Raw genomic sequence first — 27,661 nt, 5'->3', positions numbered from 1 at the left:
GAGAAATAGAAGAAAAGTAGATGATGAAATGTGGAGATTTACAACATACTGTAAAGGTAACGTGATAAGACTAGCGGGCATATAAAGTGTATAGGAGAATTGGGAGGGCCGCGAGAACTGGACGATCAGGTTTTTCGAGTATATATATGCGGCTATGCCCGTTGATGCGGAGTTGTTTTCGTTTCCCCCACAGTGAGCAGAGCGGATGATAGCGGTGACGTAGATATTTCATTACGCTCTTGATCACCCACCATCTTCATCTTCAAAGTTTTATAGTGCTCCCTCCCCCTCCCTCCCTCCTTCCATCCCTCCCTCCCTCTCTCTCCTTCCCTTCCTATCTCGCTCTTTCTCTCTCTGTTTCTATCGCCCCTTCTGTTATTATTTCCATGTATCATTTTTTTCTCTACCTCCTCTGCATTTCTTCTGCCCCTGTCTTCTTTCCTTGCTCACATTCAATTTCAGAATCTGGAGAACTCGGGCACGTGGCCACTAATGGCGATGGTCATGACACCCGTTGGGCTTGCTATATACGTAACTGTTTAAACATGTATATCGTATCTCCTTTTCTGTTCCTACTTTATCTTGTAGCTCCTTCATCCCCCTCCCCCGCCCCATGTCTTAGTGGTTTCTTTTCTTAACAGGTTCAATGCACAGTACAACGTTATCGGATTAACGAAAATGTATACAGTTGGATAAACAGAATACTTCGGTTTTATTTCTGTCATATTTGCATTTCAGGAATCGACCGCGGTTAATCTTCAAGCTATTCTATGTGCAAGTTAAAAATAAAAGCAAAGAATGAAAGTAATGTCAATAAAACCTGAATGTGTTCTTTCATTGAACTGAACTTAAACTTGACTTTACCGTAAATTCCCGCCAATATGTTTGAGAAACCTAAGCTCACTTTTATAGGGTCACAGTTTCACCAGATCTAAAGTGAAAAGTCCGATCTTCCCCAAACTCACTCTACACGGGGTAGCATTGTCATAATCTCTTATATCGTACATATGTTAATGGAAACAACAATATGAATAGTAATCATGCCAGAGGCTATAGCAACTGCGATAGAATATTACCAGTAAGTTGTTCCTTAACGACCGATTGAAATAAAGGTAAGAAAACCACCACATTCTGATGCAGGCTATTTGGAAATCACGAAACGATTCGTAACATATGTTTCTCCTTTCATTCACCAACTTCAAAGAGAGAAGAGTTTATTGGGACATGCAGCCTTTAATCAATTTCCAATTGAATATCAACTACATGTTCCCATTTCTTACAGCGATTTCCGGCTCGTGTTTCGTGTTTCGTGCTTTCCTCTCAATTTGCCCCTGCATTCATATTTTTCATTCAATCTCCATCTCCGCTTTTACCTGTCCTGTTCTCTGGTTTTTGGTCACTATACTCCAGCAGTATAGTATGTGATGCAATCCCTCGCCTTCCACCTTTGTAGTCTCTTCGTGTTTTTTTGTGAACCAAATATTACACCAAGCTCTCTTTTTCACCACCACGTATGTTCCTCTTTCCCTCGCTCCTCCTTCGCTCCCTCCCTTGCCCCTACATTTCTTTCTTTTTTTGTATGATCTATACCCATTCCTCCACCTATATCTCTCTCGCCCATGTTTTGCAGTCCCTGATATGCTTACGTCTAATACCCTTCTGCCTCGCCTCTTCATGGCCCGAGGACGCGACATGTGTAGGGCTGTTCAGCGTGTTGCCAGCTTCACCAGAGAGCGGATATACGACGTTATCTGGTTCACTCGTCTGCGAATATGAATTATGATGACTAGCCGGCTCAAATTGGCGAGATAAGATGCTTTCAACACCGGAGCCGCGAGGCAGACATACTAGGGGTATAGTATGATCAAGAGGGAATGATGTATGGCAAAGGAAAACACGCACACACTCGCCGAACATTTATCTTCCATATCAATCAGGAGCTGGACATCACTGAATGACAATTTGACATTGTTATCTGAAAAAAAAAATGCAATGCAAATAAGATAGATTTACGATCGCTCAACAACAACAACAAAACAAGTGTAACGATGTTTTTTCTTAATGAATGAATGAGTGGTGTTTAAAAAAAAGTTTGAAATTACACCTCACACCAAAATTTGTTGCAGAATATCGGAATAGTTTGATATCAGATGAGATACACTTTATACATATCAATTTACTGTCCCGCAAATTAGTGCATTTCTTGCGTATAATAAGATTACTTTCAAATCAGATGATACTTACAATGGATTAGATACACCTATCAGAATGTATTGTAAGAATTGTGACATATCATGTCGTTTCGAAGTGATAACAACATCATCATTGTTATTATTGTCATTTTCATTCGTAGCATTATAATTTCATCATTATTGTCATTGATTTCGGGAGGAGTATCATACTTTTTTATTATCATTATCACTGTCATCATTATGACTGTCAATTATTTAAGTTGTTAGCGTTAACATTTAGTTGCATCACAAAGCTAGACAGTTTTGTCTGTCTACTTATCAAGCCTACAGCGGAAGATGACGGCCTACTTCCTGTTTGAGTTTATCGACGACATGGGCTTAATATAGGTCAAGCTGGTAATATTTGGGCCGGAACCACAAATTCAAGGATGCCACCCCCTACTCATTAGTGACCAACTGCGCCGTGGTTCCCGGACAGATATTGGCTTGTTGGTCCGGCAGATTTAGCCACGTAGTGCAACCTGTGATTAGGCTGAGACCCTGAGAGTTACCGCACCACCGAAGAGAATTTTGAAATGACGTCCATGTTTTCACGCTGCCACCACGATGCCCTTATTACGCTGTGAACACGTCTCGTAAACTCATAGAGACTACATTCGGGTCGGTTTTGCTGCACATGCAATGATGCGAACAGACCATGTCATCCTACAGCCCCTTATACACAATTCAATGAGGCATACTGTGCATGTTTCAGTATAGGCAATGGAACATGATTATGATAACTGAACTTGCGTAAAACTTTTTTTTGCTAGTTGATTCTTTACGTTCACAGTATTGATAGCATGTTCAATGAAATTAGGCTAATCTTGAACTATACCTTCTTTCTTGGTACTAAGATGTGTCAAAGACAAAACTGAATAAACAGAAACCTTGCACCTCAATAAGTACCTTTAAAAAAGTGTCCCCCATTAAAAAGGGGGCTATGGAAACAGAGAAGAGGAACATGCCCACGAAAGTTTGAGCGAAAACAGTCTGCATCACAGAAAATAGTTTTGAAATATCAGTTATCATCATGAGGGGCCATACACCGACGAACGATCCGGAAAACGACCAAACTCTGACTTTTACCTGGAAAGTCAAAATGGCCCATGCTTCTCACTGCGTCATTCTTGTAACCTGTGCGTTTGTGTTTGGACAGATAGTACCCCGGGACCGGCGACTTCGAGTCGCCTCCGAAGAACGAGACCAAAGGATGAAGTTCCTTGCTAATAATGCTGGGTTCCCACTGACGCGCGATCTGCTTCGCGTGTCACAATTGACCATTAGTAGCTGAAAGTACAAAATTTTTGTGTATGTCTATCACAATTTGGGCCACTTTTGAATTCGTGGTCCAAATCGTGGAGTAGCGGGGTAATCTTATTAGATATCGAAGTCAGTGCTGGCAAGTCTTAGTCGCATTGATCGATTGACAATTTTTGAACCGTCCAAAACTTGACTATACGATCAACGCGATTGCCACCACTCACTTCAAGATCTGACAAAAAAAAAAAGATCACCACGACTACCCAACGATTAAATTCACGATTTCGAAAGTGGCACAAGATGTGATAGCCATACGGAAAAGTTCTACGATCAGCTGCAAACGGCCAATTCATGGCGTGCGTATAGCTGCGGATCGCACGCTGGTGGAAACCCAGCATTACACAGGGGCATAACTACCGCTGCCAGAAGACTCGAACCAGTGACCTCGCGCCTGGGAGTTCATGGTCTTAACCACTGGACCAAAACTGTTCCTTAATGACACTTTTTATATGCATGCATAGTCAATGTCAATTTACATGGTCATTACCACTTCTTGTGTCCCGGATGAACACGTTTTATTAAACTTCTCGGGTTGTTGCTGTTATTGTTTTTGTACTCACATGAAGAATCACACGATGTCGTCCTGAGTAGAGTCCAATATCATTGCAGCGCTTCACTTCAACTGTTATGTGGGTGTTTTGCCATTGACTTCACGCTTGCTAGGTAATAACATTCCTTGGTGACTATGTCTCTTCTCTCGATGTATCTCGCTCTCTCTTAATCTTGACACATCAGTGATGGGCAGATCAATAATTGAAGAGCTCCCCTCCGAAAGGTGGTACACACACTTCATGTTACACATTTGCGCATGAGCTAGTGGGCGATCAGATCTAACTTTTTTTTTGATGTTTTAGGCGTCTTCAATTTGCATAGTTATTACATCCTTAGGTCACAATCGCTGTTGTCAAAAGTATTGAAGTTGATAACTCATCCCTTTCTTTTTTTTTTTTCATCGAGAATGAGTGCATTCCCTCATATGAATTTTAGGAGGGAATAAAATGCCTTTATGCGGTAAGAGATAGGAGAGTTTCTCGGGTAAGGGAGACGGCAGAAAAATTAAATCAGAATTACGTGACTAAAGAGCCATACTTACGTTCTCTCAAAGCAGGTATAATGGAAAGACTATTGATCAGTTGAGCAGTCATGATTTGTGAATATTTTCTTGTTTTATTCTGTCTGCTTTGCAAGGTTTTTCTCTCCTGTTTTGATGGGTGCTTGCATAGTTTGCCATTGCATCGAGGGTTTTTTGTTTATTTGTCTGTTTGGTTTTTCTTCGTGAACTTGTTTACGCCTCTTCTGACTCACACGCGGAGATAATTTTCCTGTCAAACAGTGGTGATGTAACGCGTCTTATGCCCGTTAGTTCGGTGCCTGGATATAAATGTACAGTCACAGTGCATAGTAACGATGACTTTAAATGGATGAAAAAAAAAACACCTCCACTTTTGTTTATTTACTGGTACTGTTGTTGTTATTGTTGTTTCTAGCACCCGCCTCCCCACTTTATTCATTTAGCATAAATTTTGATGTACCGAACTCAGTTACCGCGCCTGGCGTCATCCCTGCAGCTCGAATTGCGATGGCTGTTAGCTTTAAAGGGATGGTATAGATTTGGTTGAGATGGGGCTTCAGGTTTTAACTTTTCACGAGGTATATTAGAAACCACTTATATGAAATATGAAAGAGCATAGTATAATTCTAATAGGGAATAAAGATTATTTGATGAAAATCGGTTTTGAAATAGCTGAAATATCCAAAAAACAAAGTAAAATAAAGTGGACCCACCTTTTATTAGAACCTCTTTGTTTCTGGATATCTCAGCCATTTGCAAACTAACTCTCGTCAAGTAAACTTTGAATTCCTCTTAGAATTGTATGCTCCATTATATTTCATATAAGTAGTTTCTCATCTTGTAAAAAATTAAAACCTGAATCCCCATCTCAACCTAAACTATACCATCCCTTTAAGGCGTGAAATGTAAATATATCTTCATTTAACCCACTGCCATCGGGTTTATGTGAAAACATTATATGATCACACAGACTGTTCAATTTGAAACTAAATTTGAGAGATGTTTGAAGTTCGATCAGAAATCTTGTGCGTCACATGTTTTACAGCGTTGTGGTTCTTGTCTGTCTCTTTGTCTCTCTTTGTCTGTGTGTTTCTCTCTCTCTCTCTCTCTCTCTCTCTCTCTCTCTCTGTCTGTCTCTCTCATATGTTACATTTGTAGTATACTCTGCGGGTCTGGTTTTTGATGTTAATGGATGACAAGACGTGGTGTGAAATTTACACGGCTCTCTGTCTTTGCAACAGAAAAAAAATATGTAAAAATCTAATATTCCTAGTCGTAAGGGAACTTTCCATCATATGCTCAAGCAGTCATCACGGCAAGGGTTTACATTTTAACCGGAGCTGAATGTTGACATTTCATATTTCCCCCCGCAGGTGGTTTCTGTGTAGAAAGCACAGGGAGAGAGAGAAAAAAAAAATCGGCTCTTCTGAAGCGTAAATTTGTTTGGCCCTGGGTTACAGGCGCTATAATGTCATTTTAACTCTTACACGACTATTTGCGATAATGCATTTGACGGCACGTTTTATGAAAGTTGTAAGGTAAAGTAAGACTTCGCACAAAAAAAAAAACAAACACACACGTTCTGCACAACTCGTATATGATACACGTATACCTCAATTTCTCGTCTTTCATCAGGTTGTACCTTCACCTCCAGTCGATTGAGGATCTGCCTTCGAAGGGACAGCGCGAAAATGTCTCCTACGACCCCGTGGTCGTGTCCTGCCTTCTTCCCGACTGCAAGCACATGCACAAGTCGAAAGCCGCCAAGCCCTCGCTCAATCCCGTCTTCGACGACACGGTCGTCTTCCCGCTCGACCGGACGAAGAGCGCCGAGAACGTGGCCGTCCGGATCTCCGTCTACGAGTCGGACGACCTGTGCAACAACGGGGCCTGCACCACAAGTGCCATCGGACACGTCCTCCTGCCCGTGGTCGACTGCCTGACGCCGAACGACAACGCCAGGGAGTTCAGGAGGAGAGTCGGAAGGAGATCGACGGTAGGCAGAGATGTTTCGATGATGAAACGACAACCTCTACTTTACTGATGGTTGTTATTATGATGATGATAAAAATCACTATAAAAATTATCTACCAATAATTAAATCAGGCTGAGAAAATCAAGCGATTAGTCAATTACAATCAAGTATTTTGGTCAATCACAGATCAAAGCTTAATTTGGGGGCAAAAGGCGTACAGGAGACCCTGTAACAGAGTCATGACCGGTGCAATTATTTCTGAACGTAGGCGTTTAACGGAATGTGACGCTCTTATGGTCCGTGTGTGTGAAAGGGTTTCTGGCAATAAGCCAGTTTACAGTTCCACTTTGCGCATGAGCAGAAAAAGGTCATTTGTACAATCAGGCATGTTGGTTTTTTAATTTACTGTGATAAGCATCCCTGATGAAATGATTATTCATGTAACCCTTATAAATGGTGTTGCTATCACATCCACCTGACAGCAAGCCTGGTATTTAGCAATGTTGGTAGAAAAAGTTTGTTTTATGCATTCAACACAAACCAGTAAAATGAATGCTTGCTGGAGTGTCGATTGACAGACCATTCTTGTCACCTGCTCTGAGCAAGTTCATTCTTTGTTTGAACGTGAATTCCATAAATTGTGGGCATGCTTATGCATCATGCTGCTTTAAAAACGAGTGAAGTGCCTAACCAATTGAAAAAAAAGAAAGGTCATTTGTACCAATGTGCCCATGAGCTAACTGTGAACTGGCTTACACCGTTGATATGATAAGAAAAATGCTGAAAAAAGTCGGGCACACTTGGCCAATGACACCACCGTCATCAAAACTCTTCATTACCCGAACTAAAGCAGCTGTTAGCGATGTTATGTAACATCCGGATTCTTGTATCTGCGTCCAAAACCTCCTGCATTTCGAACGTGGATGTCTTTTTTCCCCCAATAGGTGTTGGGATAGCGAAGCTGATTGCCATTGCCTCGCTGAGATACTACTTACATATCTAATGAACAACTTATCGACATTTCCAGTTCAACCCATACAAGTGATGAGATGAAGGTGGGATAAAACAGTGCATCAAGTGCGCGGGACTTCTTTTTATTTTCCTACAGTGAGCAGCAGGAGCAAAGCATTAGGATTCTTCATTTTCTTATCAGCGGTAGATATGAACAGGTCATGATCCTCATGAAAATGAATATGATTTGAATTTAATGAACATGGATAGTGAGAACAAAACAAAAATAAATATAACGGAAAGGCTATTCATCGTGTGCCATGAAAGGCGGGGGGGGGGGGAGTGAGGGTTGGAATGGAAAGAAAGAGGAAAGAAATATTGAGAGAGTTGGCAGAACAGAAAGGGTATAGGTAAAAAAAAGACAACAAAACACACTTTCAAATCTTCACCTTTGACCTAGGGAAGGGTTCTCACTACTTATACTTACACGGAGCATTATGACGTGGTAGATCTGCATAACATTCTGTTGATCTTCACTGAATTAATCTCAACCTCACAGACACAACTATATACGTCTTTGATTGTCGACGTCCTTGGATACGCTTAGAAAAAAAAATACAGAAAAATGTCCACTTTTCCCCGATTTGAAAGTGGAAGATATATCAACGTAGGCCGACTTGTTTATCATCAAAGAACTACATATCAAATGATGAAGGCTTGCTGAATCACAACTTCAATTAAATTGCATTTTATCAAACACTTCACCGGCATAAACAAACGCATCAGTAGAAGAGCTATTATCTCTCTAAAATCATCATGTTTAAAGAATATAGGCAGACGAAAGGTATGAAAGAGAGAGAAAAAATAGAAAGGCATTATAGAGACAACGAGGAACAAAGAAAGAGTGGAAAAGAAAAAAATAGAGACAGCAAGAAAAAGGGGGAAATAGGTGAAGAGAGATAGGTTAATGAGGACCGGGGTGAAGTAACGTCATTGATGACGTCATTATTTTCACATAATCTGACATTCCCGATTCTAACGCTCCCAGTGGCTTTTATTACATGTATGAATCTGTCCCAACAGATGCTTCGAGGTATAGATGAGAGTGTCATGTGTCCAACGCAACAAGCTTGGTGAAAGTTCGCTCTAAAATCAGGCTGATATCGAGTGGGGTCATGACCATTGGATGTCAGTAAGTCAACGTAGGTGGCGTCCCATGGTACTTGACTTCAATTGTATATAGGGTCCTACTGCACTGACTTCAATAGCCCTCGTAGTCAGGGGACTGGCGACGCTTGCCCGTTTCTCTCTTATAGCTTTATTCATGTGAAATGTCACTATATTCCCCTTGTGTTGTGTTGTGTTGTGTTTTGTTTTGTTTTGTTTTGTTTTGTTTTGTTTTGTTTTGTTTTGTTTTGTTTTGTTTTAGAAAAGCAAAAATAAAACTTTAAAAAGTCATGGCTAGTCTTAGGTTGAACATCATTTGAGGCAATGCAATTTATTACCTTCTCACATATCCGATTCACAACCGCCACCTATCCCCCCTCCCCCCCCCCCAAAAAAAAAAATTAAATAGAATGAAAGAATGCAAAAAGGAGGAAAAGCAACGTTTTTAGGACTGACATGTAGTCCAAAGCCAACAAACAACCGCCGACACCTTAAAAATACAACTAAGCCATTGACACAGTTGCTTCCAGCGAGGCGTTGAAATCAAGTACTCTCCCTCTCGCCTCAAGAGTGGCCTGCCATTGTGACGAATTACCCCCGATTCCTCGCATTTAAGTATTTTGTTGGTTTCGCTATCGAGGTAATTACGGTTCTGACGTGGTTAACGCGTCACGGTTATAATGGGTAGAAAGCGGGGAAAGGATGGAGGGGAGGAGGAGGGGGGGGGGGGCATTTTGGGGGTAGTAATTCGACGAGGGATTGCTGATGTTGCAGTGTCTACAAAGATGTGATTCTGTCGCAATTCTGTATTATATTTAGCCACTGCCTATAGACATCAGGTTGGTTGTTGTTTGAAGTCGGCGCGATAATTAGTCTCGTAGGGAACGCGTTGAAAGCCATTTCGCCGAGCATATCCCGGGGAATAAAAAACACAACGCTAATTAAAGAAAATCGTTCATGGTATAAAGCAGTTAAGAAAAGAATAAACGAAACAAATTATTCCACTCTATACCTCGGTGATTAATTCCAAACAGAATCACGAATACATCCGATACTCTGGTCAACATTGTCCATCCTGCCCCCCCCCCCCCCTTTGCAGTTTTTGCTTCTGATTTCTGCATTGTTAAGTGATTGCTAGGTCTAAAACAGGAGCTAACACCTTGTTAGCAATGGGGAAAATTTTATCGAATATTACAGGATTCACGGAACTGAACCAGTGCCTCTCCGTGCCGCAAGCAGTGGGTAACATTTCCAGAGATTTTAATGTTGAATTCCATTTATTTCTTCTCCTTTTTGTTGCTGGTTTTCATTTTTATCAAAAAATTTGTAAAACTCACTCGTATTAACGTCTTTTGAGAGTATGTTATCTGTCATAAAAAAGGGATTAACTTATTTGATTTGCCAGTAACATTATTTTGTGGTACTCTAGTGTTATTCGAAAGTTCGGCATATGGACGGGGTGGGGGAGGGGTATGATAGATGGACACTATGATTATCAAGAAGTGTGCTTTGTTCATTTTCAACCGAATACATCGTGACCTGAATTTTTCTGTATACTACAGGTGGAATTTCCTTCGACCTCAGATAGAATTGCTCCAGAGGGATTTGACCTGATAGTGTAAAACGACTTCTCCGAGACTTTTATTATCTTGGCGCGTGCATGCACGTGCATCGGAATATCTGATGCCTGATGATGGATTTTGTGAGGAAAAGTGCTAAGTTTGACATCAGAGTTAACGCGGGATTCAGAGATAAAGCAGGAAAAGAAGCAGGCATATGCAAAAAAAAAAATGGAGGGAAAAACCGGAGCCGGGAAAGAGAGATTACTGTCGATCTGATTTGGAGTGTGGGTGCGTGAATTGGAGGAAAAGTGAATATAAAGAAAGATAAGGCACGTACGAGTGCATACGAAAACGTGCCAAAGAGACATATCTTGCTTTCCTTGGTTTTACAGCTTTTCCATTCGCGTCCATTTTAGGAGAGGCATGCGCTTTACCAAATTCTTGAGCACACAGTCGCAAATTGTTGAGACCGCTCAGGAGCACCAAAGTGAGTGGTCGACTGCTAGTATATCATTATCAGTTATAAAGCTGTCTCGGATGCACTGTCTACAGTTTGCAGACACGGAAGTAGATACCTTTGGATGTAGATATCACTGTCATGATACAGCGTAATTACTATCTGTCAAGGCTGCCTTTACAAGCCTGAATCAACTGCAATGAGAACCAGGCATTGCTATGTGACGAACTTAAATCATAAATCAAAGTACGGTAATAGGAGAGATAAGTTTGAAAGACTGTCATTATAATATCTTGCTTCTCCCCCATGCTCTCCCCCTCCCCCTCCCCCCCCCCCCTCCCCCCCATCTCACTGCCTCTCTTTCTCTCTCTCTTTTTTTCCTTTTTGTCGCTTACTTCCGGTCTTATTCATCTCAATCTCTTTTGTGCCAGTCGAAATTTCGGTGGAGGTATGTAGTTGAAATTTGTGCGTAAGCGGATTCGTTAGTGTGGCAAATCATCCGACCTTTTCACTGTTTTAGCTTTCTGTAAAGTGTTATTAGCGAGCCTTAGATCTGCGACGCGCCTCCTCCCAGGTTGGACAGGGGAAACAGTTGTCTTGCGCATGTGCAGAAGACCGATTTTTAAATAAAAGCGGCGTCTTAGTGTTCGCGTCGCAGATTTAAAGCTCGCTATAATAGGGAGCTTTAGATTTTAGACGCGCGGACGTTCAGAGAGAAAAAAAAAAACATTCTGATCGTGGGCAGAAGCGCGCATCAAGTCGATCTATTTTTAGCTTGCGTCGCCTGAGTTTTTCACTACGCGTACTGGGCTATTTTTACGTCCGCACAGTTTGCAACGTAGAGAACTACTTCATGCACCGATCATATGGGGGCGCGGTTTTCTTTTTTATACGTCGCGTCCCAGCGTAATCTAAAGCTACTTTTCAACTCGACGCAGGGGAGAGGAGAACGTCCAGCGCACCTGTCGTCTCAAACGTCCGCGCGTCAAAATCTAAAGCTCCCTAATATTGTAGCCCACGACAACTGACAAAATCAGTGATCATCTAAACGCAATGATACAATCTCATACACACACACACACCCCCCCCCAAAAAAAAAAAAAAAAAAGGAAAAAAAATTGTGATCGATCTATAAATGAATATACAACACGTTCTTATGAATGACACGTACGCGTCTCACTGCCCTGGGTGCAGTAAGTCGTAGAAAACGCACATAATGAACGACGATTCATGAGAAAGACTTCGTCAAAAAAAAAAAAAAAAAGATACAGACTAGCGTGTAGTAGGTTATGAGTGTTTCAGAGGGAAATGCTTCAGATTCAATATTGTTACTTGGGCAATCAAGAACACATTTTACTTTGCGTATTATTACTTTTGAAATACGGGTAATCTCCTGCACGCTTGACTGTAATTTTTTTCCCTTTTAATTCCAATTTTTTCGTATCATCAGTGGGCCTATCTGGACAGGTACGTGACAGGCTATTACACACACACACACACTCACATACACACGCACATAATAAATCAATCAAACAAACAAACGTACACATACACACATACATATATATATATATATATATATATATATATGTATATATATATATATTGGATGTACGCTGTAGTATTGTTATGTATCTATATCATAGTTATATTTTTAACGTGTACACATGTACATAGATATAAACATATGTGCGTGTATGATAGCGTACAACATGAATAGATTACTATATAAATTTATATATATTTACATGATATAGATGGAGACAGAGAGAGACGGACAGGGAAAGAGGGAGAGTTACATGAGTTCGGCTCTTTCAGTAAACAAATAAAAGCTGCATCATGTGTTTTTCTTTCGGATGAAGGCTCGAAGACGGCTATAAAGATAGCTCAGTGAGATGTGATGAAGTGATGGAAGAGATGCGTCGGCAATCCGTCCATTTCGAAAGATACCATCTCTTGCCAAGAAAGCCAACTTTTGACTCCTTACACCGAGGCAAAGGGAATGACCTTTAGCGTTGGATCCGACGGTGTTATTTTCTATGCCTTCGAAATTCCCTGCATTCCTCCAAACACATTTTTTTTTCTCCATTTAGATGAAAAGGGTATAACATATAGTCAGACATAAAACAAAGAAATGTACCCGACAAAGAAAAAAAAAACTTCATGCACTTCCCCAGGCGTTTGAAAATGTAAATGTCGACTTTACGACAGTCATACCAGGGCAGAGTTGAGTTGAGTGATTGTTGGGTGAAATGTAATCCGGCTTGATTATGATAGCAAAAATGAAGGCAAGGAATCACCAAGAAAAAACAACAACAATAGAATAAATGAAACCGGAAGGAAATGAGTTGCCAGGGGCGTAAAGGCAATGATCCATCGACGAAAATTAGTTTCGATTCGAAGCAGAGCTCAAGCAAATACAAAAGAAAGACAAAAAAAAAGAAAAAAGCTCCTGATAGGAGTTGCGTGATCATAGCACGCAAAGACGCGATCCCTAGGGGAAAGATAATCACGTGACCCTGTGACGTAATCTTTCATTCAGCACAATCAACAGAATCTTCCAACGATACAATCTGAAGATACTTTGATACATTGATACTTCCATTAATCCATATCCACCTGCACTTAGAGTGGCTGTGTCAAACAACGTTAGCAATAGAGTACCCCGCCCCTTCCAGTTATGAACTAGCAACAGAATAGAAAAGGCATCATCTTTAATGGATACTTGAAGTAAGAACGTCAAGCCGTCACCTCCTCACTCCTCCTCCCCCATCATTTAAATCATTAAGCATTCGTTCCTCATAGTCCCATGCTATTTTTTCGAGACAGGTTATTCGTGTTGTTGTTGTTTTTTTTAAGAGAAACGAACAAAATACAGAATGATGATGAAGATGTTACCACTACCTTACTCCAAGAGTCAACTTTGGACACTTTTATGAGCGTCTGGAAGAAAATATCATCAATTCAAATTGAAGTGAATTGAAGTGCGTACATTTTGATGTACGTAAACACTTAGCTGCGTTGGTTTCATGATATCGATAACACTTGAACGACACAATCCTCGGCATCTGATGATAATGATATGACCTTAAAGTGCAACTTGGCAAGGAGCTTGAGATATTGGAAGTGTTGCAAGACACAAAACACAAGTCTGAGGATCTTCAATCTATCCATTTTTTCTCTTCTTATTCTCCATCCATGACAGATAACGGGAAACCTCGGGCGCCTACTCGTCTCTCTGGCCTACCTACCCTCGCTGGAGCGACTGTCCTGCGTCATATTACGAGCCAAGGAGATCAAGTGTGAGAAGGGCGCCACTGTGGCATCACTAGGTGAGGATGGCGGAGAGGGGTGTGGTTAAAGGGGTATTCCAGCCCTGTTTAAAGTTAGTCTGAAAAGGAAACAGTCAAATCTTGTAAGCACAACAATTGAAATTTGATCAAAAGCGGATAAAGATTAAGGAAGTTGTGAACTTTCGTGAAGTTTCGCTAATTTCGGCACAACAATTTTCGAACTGTTGAAAGGAATAATTTTTGCGTATGTCAGTATTCCACTGACTGTGGACCAAAAATTGATAAAAATGAATGTTTCTGCTGTATAAGTAACATATACATATTTCTGTCTAAATTGTCATCATTGTGCCCATAAGATTGTACTCTTTCATAAAAAAAAATGTTAGGATTTCAACTCTTGCTAGAATGGCAAGTTCCCATAGCAACAGCCAATCATGAAGCTGGATTCTTGTCGTTAAGACTGACACTTGTCATTCCAGCAAGAGCTGCTATCATAGCAACATTTTATGAAATGTGGCCCAGAGGGTTATCCATCGTCTTCCTATTAGACACTGCCTATTAAAGAAATAGTGAACCTTACATTTTGTGTGTGTGTGTGTGTGTGTGTGTGTGTGTGTGTGTGTGTGTGTGCAGGTGGTTTTTTTTTTCATAATCATGGTAAACCATGTCATGATTGTACTGGCGATCACGCGCAGAAAACGATCCTAGCATTGGTTCACATAGCTTAGGATGTGCGGTGTGTGGTCAATGGTTCCTATGGTGCACAATCGTCTTCTTCCTAAATCATCCACTGCCTCCAACGTAAAAGACAGACGCTAAGTTTGCATCTATTTTTTTTTTAATTTCTTGTATTAAACTGCAACGAGTCAAGAGATCAAAGTGTGAGAAGACATCACCATGATGTCATTAGGTTTGGATGCGGGGTGTGGTCAGTGGTTTCCATGGTTATCTCTCGTCTTCCTAAATCATCTCCTGGCTGTTTTTAAGAACAGCAAAGCAAACCCCTCATTTTTTTTCCTTCAAAGCAAGGAATGATTGCGGAAACGCGTGTTGTCACTGCATGAAACGTTTGCCAACACATCGTCACTTTTTCTCGCGGGGGGGTTGTGTCATGTTTATTCATGGTGCGACGATGGAATCGATAATGATGAGCCAAGCCTGGACATTACTGGTCGTTGTAATAACACGGCGAAGATCGATACCACAACTGATGTATCTGACGGCGACAAATTCCCTTCTGAGCACGCTCAGTCAAAAGGGAAAAGGGGAAATACACACACACACACACACACACACACACACACACATACACACACACACACACAATACACACACACACACACAATGTCTAACCAGTTTCACTCTGTTCTCGCACTAGGTTCTCTCAACTGTATTCGCTTTCGTATGTGCCCTGTAGTAGACTGTTTTGATTTCCGTACCCGTTTTTTTCATTTATTTGGTTTTATTCATCTTTATTGGCCTTCTAATGCAGTTAAAAGGAGCAGCGTTTCCATCCTCGTTTTAAAACAAAATAAAGCAATAAAGCAAATGAAAACATTTAACGTCTTTTTATTTTTATTCCTTTATTTCAGCTCGCGACATAATACTCGAAAGCAAAAACAAACAAACAAACAAACAAACAAACAAACAAACAAAACCTTTTAATTTTATAGTCCTTCTTTAGTTATCCCCGGATATGGGCCATGGCGTTTTTAGTTTCATATTTAATTTCATTTTGCTAGTCTTTTTATGATGAAAATGCTTTAACTTGATTGTACTTCAGTATCGATATCCATGCACCAGTTTAAAGGAGTAACATTAAAAATCAAATATGGGTGTCTTACAGACATTTCATATCACCTTTCCCAGCAGTTTGGGTCTCCTGCCATTAAACGTTGATGTTGTTTCTCCACGAAGTGCTCAAAACTTTATTACGGAATGCCCTAGCGACGGTTTCGTTACCGGTACCTGATCTACAATGTTCACTTCCCCTATAATCAGGTTAGAACAGGCCCGTTGACTTTTTTTTTTCGGAAATGAAACTTGCTCCACATTACAGGTGCACTTTAACATCGTTACGATAATTCGACGCATTTACGTTGTATATTTCCAAAGCCTCGCTCCGCGTGTAATTTCAACTGCAATCCAGAATCTTTACTCTTTTCCTTATCTCTCTCTCTTTCTCTGTCTCTCCTCCTCTCCCTCGTTCTACTTTCATTTAAGAATTACGCCTTTCATTGAATCGTTATCGTCGCGTTCAATCCGATGTTAAGTGTCAGGCACCTGGGGAGGGATCGTATATCGAATTAAGCCGGCATTTAGTTACATTTTCCCCAGCTCGGAAAACCTTTGAATCCAAATGAATTAGATATCGAGAGCCTGCAACCCGCTTTGCGAGTCGCGCCGTTAAGAACTTTTTTTTTCTCCACAGGCCACCTTAAAGGAGTGCAGCTGATGAGTAGCGTGCAGTATACTGGGTATGGCGTCACAAGACCGTTCTTTTTGCGCGCGGCCCTCTCCGTTTCATCCTAGTGTAGGCCTCCGTCTCGTTTGAAGTGCGCCATGTGTGACAGGTGAAACAGGCATTTTCTATAGTCACCAATTCATACGAATTTGCACAAAACGTAGACGGCGATCGTATCTCTTTGCCCCACATTATTTTGATCAAACCACATTCTCCTTTAAAAAAGGAGGTGTTAAAGTAACCGTGGCTTTCTGTCCGCCTTTGTGTTCCATTTGCCCTCTTTTGTAGTCCTTCTATGTGTCTGTTACACGGTGTAACCTTAGCTTGCTCCGAGATTTTTAAGTGTAGGCTCAGTTGGTAGCGCGTCTGCCTCCAGATCGAAAGGCCCCAGGTTCGATTCCCAAGTTCCACTGAGCAATGTTGTGTGTAATGATATCATCTCCTCTAGTAAGATGCAAAACACTCTGTCCATCGGATAGGGCATAAAATGGAGGTCCAGTATGTGAGAGAGTCACAAGTTATGCACGTAAAAGATCCCACTTTATTCTTTCATCGCAAAGAGCAGTCAACCGGGTGAATAAACCGGTGAAGTGGTCCCGTCTAACGTCCAACTGGACCCCATGGAAGATTAGCTAGTGCAGCTGAATATGTGCCATCCACCCATTTTGTGAGATGGAAAATGAAACAAACAAATAAACAAACAAACAAACAAACAAACCCTCATTATCATCATCATCACTATCATCATCATCATCATCAATATATTTACTTCATAGACTTACACACACAGACACAAACACACAATGATGATGTGGGACAGAAGAAAATGATACACCAATCCTTGACTTCGCCGTTCACCCAGAAGAAACTGCATTGCCAATTTCTTTGAAACGACGTAAGCAAGTCCCCATCAGATCGATCCCGTATTCTGTAACTGGGACATTTTATTGATTAAGAGGGGACATAGCCTCCAGAAGGTACGCACTGCGCTCTCAACACACACACAGCGGCCATGAATGAAGAAGAGTCATTAAGAAACATGAAGATTCCTGGTCGAGGTTTCTCTATAGACACCAGATAGATGTCCCTTTAAAGGGACATTCCAGACGATTTTTATTTTTTCACATCATGCAGTACATAATATAGACAACTCTATGTATAGATTTGTGGAATTTATTGTGGTTCTAGAGCAGAGAAACAATAGTTTGAAAACCTTAAACAAATTACACTGAACAAGGGTGATGACATAGGAGGTTCACATATTTCAGAAATGTAGCAGTGTAATTCCAATAAGATACCGCTTGCTTGCGAGTTCACCTGTGTATAATATATGCATACCTTCTTTTGTTCTGCTTCCTTGAGCCCCAACTCATGCATTCTTATGGTGACTCTGCCATGTCATCATCCTTGTTCATTGCAATTTGTTCTAAGTTTTAAAACATTCTTTTTCTTCGTCCCAATTATCATAAATTCTGAAACTCTGTCCTCAGTATAACTTATTTATAGTTATAGTTTTTTTTTTGGAGGGGTGGGGGTGTTTCGCTTTGAAAGGTTGTGACAATACAATGGCAAAGCAGCATCTTGTTTTTTCCAGCCAACCTACTAATGATAACATTTTTTTTTCATCTCACTCTTTTTTTTTTCCTTAATGGAATAGAAAAATAAATCATGATCAGCCGACCTGGTTCTTTTCGTTTTTGTTTTGACTTGTTAGTCTGGAGCGGATAATTCTAATCAAAGTGTTGAGATTTAGTCGTCAGTGGAAGTTCAGCACGTGTGGAAGTGAAATTCTCTGCAGTGCAAGCTTGGCAAGTAGCACAAATCAAGAAAATGTTTAAAATAGACGTTTCTCTCTCATAATATGGAAACTGCAAGACGTTTTAACTCGATATAACAAGAAGTGCAAATAATAGCTCCTGCAGAAATTGTGACTCTGTGTTTGTGGTTTTTCGGTAGAGATAGAGACGGCTTAAGGAAGGCTAATGCCCTAAGGGGAACGACATTTCATATTCTGTTTACACACGACGAGGCACTTCTCTAGATCTCAGATGCAGACATCGTGCACCTCAGTGCAGCTGCCGTATAGCACGACAGCACGAATTCGGGAACAATTCCCCGAGATTCAATAGCCTGATCCGAGGGGAAAATAGTGTTTGCACTCCCCCGACTGTGGCCGACAAGGCTTCTATGGTTGCACCCATCATATTCCCAGTCCAGGAGTATGTAAGCAACTCGAAGAATCGATTTCAAAAATCATCCTCCTCACAAAACCACGCGGGAAATGCGTATTTTGATCCGGTCGTCTTTCCAACCGGCCCACACAGAGATTATTTCTCCGGCACTCAGTCCATCCTGGTAATGGCTGCCACCTAGGATGATCCTACTCGAGCTGACAAACAGATAAGGAATTCGGATCGAAACGATGAGTTCAAAAGTTCCATTACGCAAGAAAAAAAAAGCCTCTGACACAATATTAAGTGTATTTGTTGTCGTTTTTTATTCCCCTTACAATCTGTCAGGAAGCATGATAACGGGTTTGCAAAGTTTGATACAACAGAAAGTTTTTCATTGAATATCACACCACATCCTAAGCTCAAACTCAATCAAACATCACATCATTCTATCACGTTACTCGTTCGATTCAATGCGAGATCAAATATTGATAAAGACGATCCTTTTTTGTTTTGGTTTCAAGGAGATATTTGACTCATCTCTCCTCCTTGAAGTGTCGGTTGAACAAAAAGCATACCCTCCTAGAGAAACACCTTTGTCTAAATATTTCTATCACGGCTCTTCTTTTAACACATTTACACGTAATCTAGCTGGTGTTTTTTTTTTAGCTATATTTGCCATGCCGCAGTACAGAGGTGCATGGTTACCGTGGTGCCCGCGTTGAAATGGAAATCAATTTGTATAAAGGCGAGCAATCTTCACAAGATTTTGTGCACAGCAGTTGGGGGCGCTTCATGACATGAAAAACACTCAACTTTTACTTTCCTTTTTCTCTCTCTGTTCCTGTCTGTCGGCCCCTACCTCTTTTTCCTAACAAGCTTGAACATAATGACGAAGCGTGTCGATGGTTTCTTTGCCGAGTGTTCCATCAGACGGTTTACTCGGGAATTACAGTCTGATGTCCGTGCATAAGGGGGAGCAGTCAGTGCGGGAAATGCATTTTCAGTTTTGCTTTCTTTCCGTACTGAGCAGGCGGTGACAGGACGCCAAACAGCGAGTCACGTGACATTTCCCGCGCATTAAAGACGAGCTGAACAAGTTTCGAGAAGAGTCAAGACGGGCGCATTGTTAACAGGGCAAACATCTGAGCGTCTAGATGGTATTCTACCCCAGCTCTCTCCCGCGTGTACACAGAGGGGGGGGGGGGGGGGTAGGCATTCAGTTTGTTTCTATGCAAACGTGATAGAAACTGTCAATAAGACATAATGCAACATGTCGAATGGAATAACACTTATACAGTCAGAAATTGTGATCCTTCACCCTGTATTATGAGACACATCACAGATACATACATATGGATCATACTGATATTGTTATATTCATTATCATCCCACGTTTATCGAATCCGGCATGAGTACAGTTGTCAAGAATAGTATCGCTGCGCGTATTATTTGCGTAAGCGGCTCAAAACTGACAGAATATTGCAATCACAAACATAAGAATGTAACTGAAAACAAGACGATTTCGCATTCGCGGATTTCAATAACGACCGTCTCATCTGCCAGCAAAATGTTGAGAATGCAATAAGGTGCAATCACGGGGATCTAGCCTTCCAACTTTAAAACCCAAACCAACGGGCAACTACGTTAGCCTAATCTAAGAAGAAGAAAAGGATGAAAGAACAGACAAAGAAGAAATAACGTCAGACTGCTTAGAACCAAATTAATGCGCGTCTTTATACACACCATTTCAAAATTTACTTGGCTGCTCAAAAATCCATTAAAGTATCAATGCTCCGAGGATGGAAACGTGTTAGCATGTGACGGATGAACTATGCACTGTTTTTTTTTTTCTCTCTCTCCGAAAACTCGTGGACGGTGATTTTGACACTTCTAATCTTCTTTCCTTCTAAGCACTTTCCGAAATATCATGTAGATACTGCGAAAGACGAATATAGCAAAATAGTGACTATTATCGGATTTGTGAGCGTGTGTCCCGCTTCATTGATTTTTTTCCTTCAGTGATGCTCAGCGACATTCTTTGGAAAACAAATAGAGTAATAATTTACGCACTTCTTCGCAGTCGAATCGGCAAAATAAACGCCTCGCTCGCTAACTCTCTCGGAGGATTAACAGATCCTCAAAATAATTCACAGCTCAGAATGGAATGATGAAACTTGGGAGACAGAGAAAAGAGAGAGAGAGAGAGTGAGAGAGAGAGAGAGAGAGAGAGAGAGAGAGAGAGAGAGAGAGAGTGTGTGTGTGTGTGTGTGTGTGTGTGTGTGCGCGCGCGTGCCTCACTCGTTTTCTTGAGTTTTCTTGAGGTAGTCATAAGTCGGAGATGTAAAAGTTCCGGAACAGCTCTGAGTGAAGAAATTAATGACATTTTCCTTTCTTTTTTTTTCCTGGATGACTACACCACGTGACAACAACGGAAACGAGTCCCCGCGTTTAGGGCGTTTTACGAATGCAACATTAATAACACCACCATTGAAGAAGTTTTCACTATCAAGTTTCTTCGCCTAAATCATTGTCCCATTCTTCATCACCATTTGACATTATTTCACCAGTTTCGTCAGGTGTTATTATCATCAGTGTAGATTCTAGAATCTATACATATAGCTCCTCCAGTGTCTTGATTCTCTTTTTGTCTTTATGGTCTCACATCTATTTGTATTATTCAGTATTAAGAGTCAGCATGTCGATTGAACTCGTCATCATCATAGGTTTCACTTTTTGAAAACAAATGAGGACTTTGATTTTGATAGCTAAACCTCCAGGTGATTTCATGTGCAAGTGCGATACTCGATAATTTGTGGAAAGTAAGGCGAGAGCGAGTCAAAAAAGTGAACGCTTGATGGCGGTAGGAAAGAAACGTACATTCATGATAACAGCCCTTAGCGCCGATGACTCATTTCCATTGTCATATTCTCGTCATTCGTGTCGTCATCAAGTAGTATGACGTCAGGGTTCCCCAACAGTATTTTGCCTTGCCTGGTGTAGCACTGAAGTTATGGGACGGAGCAGCAGAGATCGACAGAAATTCTCATCTCTTTTCGCGAAAAAAAATGAATATCGCATATCACGCACTCTTTTCACTAACCCACTTTTCCATCAAAATTATACATTATGTACTAGTAGGGCCTACTGAGTTTGAACATAATTTTAGCGATGAACCATTTAACTGTAAACGTGGATAATATAACCCTAAACAAGCCATTTTTATATTCAGTGTCTCCTTCTAAATGTTAAGGCTTATCAAAGTGGTACGTGTGTTCGGCAAGCTGCTAAATTGATGAGTCTTTGTTATAAGTCGACGCTGCCAGAAGTTGAACTTTCGGCCAAAATTGAAAGATATGAATTATGCAATATCACGTTCATATACTAGTATCCGGTTGCATCAGTCTAGACGACACACTTGAGATTGGCGTAAAGTTTTGGAGTTCTGTGCAAAGTGTTCCGAACCGGAATCCTTAGCAAATATACAGCTCTATGAAGCCAGTGAGCTGATCGATCAATCTAACATCTGCAAACAAAGTTGCTGTCTTTTCAATTCCGCTTTCCTTTGATGTGTTTAAAGTCATTATCGGAAGGACTGCACACATGAAATAGGGCCAAGTAAGTATGCACAATACTTACCTCCTATGTAGATGACTTGTCTGCAAGTGAAACATGACATAAGGGTGTTGTGCATGCGTCATCACATACGTTGACATCCCGGTGCATGTTGGGATTGAGCAGGAAATCCAGAGTTCGTCTGCATTACAAACTATCGCGCTCTCTCTATCTCTCTCTCAAAAAAAAAAATAATATCAAAACACATACACACACAAAAAAAAAACAACAAAAACAACGTGTCAAGTATATAAAAAAAACAGAATTTTTGGCGATACCTGTGTCTGTATTTTTTTTTTCATTACAGCGACTCAGTAACATCTTCTTTGGCGGTGAGGTTGCTGTTTGATGATTAGGACAGTTTTGTCGCATGATTACTTTGACGTTTTGGTAAGTTCATAAACGTCACAAAAGCCGTACAACCTATTGTTTCCTTCTTACCTTGGAAGTACTTTTTACACCGAACGTGAACATTTTATCGATTGACTTTATACACGAGTGTTGTGTCCTAACCATAACAAGAGAGTCCAAAGTATAACCAAATCTACCCGACACACTAGGATCGGCTAAGAAAAATTGAACCTTTCTCATTCTATCACAAAAAAAAAAAGTTTCTGATCTTCTCGGGTTTGTATTGATGACGACTCCAAAATGTAAAGAAGCAGTAATTGCAATTATTAAAGTTTGCTATCACATTCAAAGTGTTACAACAGTCCGTCGGTAAACTTGTAAAGACCGTGCGTAGCACAAGACAATTCACAACAAATAATATGAAATATCTATCGGACATAAATGTTCATGTGAAACAAACATAAAATCAATGTCGTATACAATGCGGGGCAAAATCACGAGCGTGAAGGGTTTGAATGCAGCAAAAGTCCACCACAAAACTTTTTTTGTGATAGGTGAATGGGGATAGGCAATGTGCTGTTCGTTTCGTGGTGTTTTTTATTGTTTGTTTCGAGAACATTGCAAATAAAAGTTGTATGAGCATGAAGAGCTCCTTTCCATCGAACGGAATTAAACATTCTTGTATGCCACACGCCCACTCTCTCGTGAACGACATAGGTAACTGGAAAAGGTCGATATTTTGCTGATTTATTCCCGAAACGTCAACGTTGTTTGTCCACGTATCGAGTTACAGTGACATGAATTACTTAACATTTAATTACATTCATTTAAAATGTGTATGTGGTCGTGCTGGATCGGCGCAGTGTCTATCAAAATACATTATTATCTCAGGAGATGCTACAAATTGTAAAGGCAGTTTAAGAAGAGAGAGAGAAAAAAAAACAAGATTCTGCCGAGAAACTTTGCTCCCAAGAAATACAAATGTACAAAATCTTTCAGATTGGTAGATTATACAGATCGTAAGCGTAGAATTACTCTGTCGGTGGGATTGTGTGCAAACACACACACAGAATATAGACATAGAGAACAAATTATTACTGTGTATTTGGTGTATGTACGGAAATATGATTGTTTCACAAGAGATACTTAAACCCTTGTTGTGTATTTTCGTCACACTGCGCATTAAAGACACACAGTGATATTCATTCATTTATGCAAACTGTAACGCCCACACATTGCATTATTCGCTTGGGGAGCATGCTCGATAACATGCAGCCATCTCCATCCTTTTCTCCAGAGGGTTTAATTTCGATCTCAACGAGCTCTCATCTCTCCTTCACCACTAATACCACTGTGTGGATACTGTAAGTTCTGATCTCTCTGATAAGCCCTTGTCATGAACACACGTCATGTTGGCTTTTGATAGGCTGATCCGCCAAGCTTCACTGCTGTTCAGCGACCTGTAAGTGTAGTCAAAAATGACGAATGACTATTAGAAGTATTGGGCACACCGCTCTCACATTACAGCGTTTAGAGCAGAACTAGTTCTTACCGTACGTATTATATTCCCCATCGAAATTCGACATTATTCATTCAAATTCTATGGAATTCCCAGTCGAAACCTGTTTCTGAGTCTTGGTGTAGGAGACGATTGCCCAATATGAGGAACGATTATTTAAGTGTATCCTGTAACTACATTATATATCTGTATAACCATAATACCGAATAACAATGCATACGTGAGAGTAGGATCCATCACCCCGCCCAAAAAAGAAAAAGGAAAAAAAAAGAAAAAAAAAGAATGCTGGACAAATGCAACTTGTGGTTAGTGAGTGTCCAAAGTATGTTTAACGCCCGGCGGCCGGTCACGTAATGTGTCTTGTCGGCTGACCCAAAATATCACGTTCACCAAGTCTCCGTTTTTTCATTTCTTCTAGACTTCCAGTTCCAAATCCAGGCCAAGCATTACACTATGTTGTGTATTCAATATGACAAAGTTTCAGATGCGTTGAATCGATCATAGAGCGAATGGTCAGCGTAAGCACAGCATGTTGATTAGTACGCTGTCACACGCTCAAAGTTTTTGACCTGTTCGAAATGTTACGGGGTCCCCACCGTACCTCTGAGAACCCGACTGCAGACTCTAAATCGTATTTCACACTAGTCAAGAACAAATGACAAATGAATAATAGGTTTGCCAGATTTAAACACGTATACGTTACCTCTTTGCGCTGTGGTGTGTCAGGACCTTATCACACAACATTATGAGACCATTCAGACTGTTGAGACGACATATCCCTTGATGTTCGACAAGGGGCCAGCCCAAGTGGGACTTGGGCCGAAATCAGCAAATACGTTTGTCATTCTGACGTAGTATCTTCTTTCGGAAAGTTTCGCGCACTGGGATGTCGACGTCTGCTCCTTTGCATCAGTTTCGAAGAAAGACGTCGGAATCAACTCAGCGTGCGCTGTGAATGAGCCTCGTCTGTATGTCTAAACAGAACCCCGCACCCGGCTTAAACCCCGTATACAGGAGTCTGACTCTTCGGTTATCCAGGACACACCTCCAACAGCTTGAAAGAGAGTTTAGCGCGCCTGTTCTGCCGAGTACAAGGTTTTGGCTACTTCTTGACTGGGCAGACAACACCTTGTTGGTACTCAGAAAAAAAGAAAGAAAAACATGATTGTATTTGTCTTCCATCCTAGTCAAACATTTTATTTATTTATTTATTTATTCAGTTTTCTTTACTCAGGGTAGCCCCATCAGTGGTTTAAACACTGTTATCCTAGGGGGCCCTGCAACAGAATGACAAAATATAACAGTTCAACAAACACAAAATAATAAATCAAGGACATTCCTTTTTACATCATAACATAAGCACAATATCAATATTCTATATAAATGAAAAAATGCAAAGTTAATTGTTGACGATAATAATATACAAACTCATATTATTTGAAAAAAAATACCTTAACAGTAAACAGGAATATCAAAAATACCCGAATTCTACCCCAAGTGAGATATGTATGCTCTTATGAACGCTTGAAGAGAGGTGGCGTTTACAGGGGGTGGGGGGGGGGGGGGATAGGGAACAAAGTTAAGTCAGACTAATCTGAATGCTCGTATACCACACGTCGCTTGACAATGCGTCTTATGATACTGAAATTCATATTCGACGTATGACCCAACGACGATTTGAATGCTTAAATGAGTCTGTCTTTGCGCGATGATGTGTGTGAACGCCCTCATTGTCAAAATGAGGAGATTCTTGTCTGAACGGGAACAAGTCGAGAGAGCGTTACTCAAGGGCTTTTGCGTCGGAATTTTAGCCGTCTTGTCGGGTGAACATTCCCCCCGTGGCAGTCTATTCGACGTGAATAAAGAAACATTCGGATGGTGGGAAACAAAGATCGATGGAGCAGGAGTCAACGAAAGCCCACTGAATGCAAATTTGTCTCCTCCTCGCGGCGTCGGGCTTGTGCTCAGTAGAAGAAAAGAAGAAAAGAAAAAAAGTGAAGTGTTTTATTTGAGTGTAAAGGGAGATTATCCACTTATTACAGATCGCATAAAGAGAGGAAGACATTTCACTAAAGACTCGAAGTTACAATTGACAAGAGGCAATATCATCTTAACAGCTTAAGAACAATGTTTGTTTAGTGATAGTGTGCACTATTGGATAAGGATTATCTAAGAGTAATCATGAGAGATTTTTCTAAGACAATATGAAAAACAAATCCACACGATGTATATCTACCTCTTTGTATTTTTGGAGCCGCGTTTATTTACTTTTTAAGAGGTATTAAACTTTCGTCATCCGGAGACGCATAAGAGAAAGGGAGAGCGTATATGTGGGCTTTCTGTTTTTATCTGAATATGATCCAATCTTACTTAAGGCACTGCTTTTGTTTTGTTCTGTCATGTTTAGTCTTGTGTTGTGCCTACTTGGATATAAAAGGTTTTGTTTTGTTTCATAAAAAATTCAGATCACAGAGATTTTCTTGATAGAGATGCAATTTTTTTCTTTATAAGAAAATAATTAAATAAAGTAAATGTTAATCTTTCGCATATTATCATCCTCAAGCACTCAGCATTTTGGAATTTTTTTGCATTGTCCTGTTCTCGCAGAAACCTACGTGAAAGTCACCCTGATGTGCGGCGTGGACAAGGTGAAATCCCGCAAAACTGCCATCATCCGCGGCACGGACAGCCCCGTTTACACCGAGTCCCTGTGCTTCGTGGTCCCCATGGCTTACATCGACGAGACATCGCTTGTCATACAGGTGGTCCAACGGGCCCAGCTCAAGAAGGACAGGATCCTGGGACAAGTGATACTTGGGCCCTACATCTACACGCAAGGCAGTGCCATCAGCCATTGGGGGAAGATGCTGGCGCGGAGGGAGGCGGCAAAGCAATGGCATAATTTGTATTTGTAGGGCGGGGTTGCGTCGTCTGGCGGCGGGCCATGGAACTCTCGGCTATACATTATAGAGAATGGAAATCGTTGCGCGCGTCCCATTGTTTCGCTTGTCGCTTTGGGATTAGATTACCGCAGCGATAGCAAGCTTGTAACCGCGTTGTGCATAATTTTACCTCGAGTAATATTCGTGTCGATGGGTACACCTGCGTAGCATTTCAGCTTGTGACAGAAGAGTCTCTCAATTCAAGAGAGCAGAAATTGCGCGGCTTGACACACACACGACCGCCTAAACCGCCCAGGATATGTGAAGTCTTGCGTTACCAAGTACTTCTTCCGTCGCTGTTCTCCCTTCTTATTTCCATTAAATGAAAAGTGCAGGTCACGAAAGAATTCCTTTTGCCCATCATTGCTGAGAGTTCCATGCAGCTTGCCTCATCTGAAGTTTCTTCAGGATTGTAAAAGGGTCGATGGATTTACTTTTTTTAAAGCATTATGTGGTCTTCGCAGAGTCTACAGCAGCCATGACGTTGATGGTAGTTATAGGCACTCGTTCAATATTCCGCAGAGTCCTCAATAGCTAGACTTTTGTCAGTCTGTGATTATTGTCATTG

The 27,661-nt window shown here is 40.9% G+C and overlaps 1 protein-coding gene across 1 annotated transcript; it reads left to right on the top strand.

Annotated features, from left to right (window-relative positions):
* Nucleotides 1-154: 154 nt before the first annotated feature.
* LOC139725454 (synaptotagmin-15-like) lies at nt 155-27,255 on the top strand. Its single transcript, XM_071636528.1, has 4 exons — nt 155-192; nt 6,262-6,622; nt 13,944-14,070; nt 26,759-27,255. Exons 1-4 carry the CDS (start codon nt 155-157, stop codon nt 27,064-27,066), a joined length of 834 nt encoding a protein of 277 aa, XP_071492629.1. The 3' UTR covers nt 27,067-27,255.
* The last annotated feature ends 406 nt before the right edge of the window (nt 27,256-27,661 follow it).

Source organism: Diadema antillarum, unplaced genomic scaffold, assembly GCF_040938485.1.
Source record: "Diadema antillarum isolate AM-2024a unplaced genomic scaffold, OU_Dant_1.0 seq00000041_RagTag, whole genome shotgun sequence".
NCBI lineage: Eukaryota > Metazoa > Echinodermata > Echinoidea > Diadematoida > Diadematidae > Diadema > Diadema antillarum.
The sequence above is the reverse complement of the archived record's forward strand: the minus strand, read 5'-3'. Positions and strand labels throughout refer to the sequence as shown.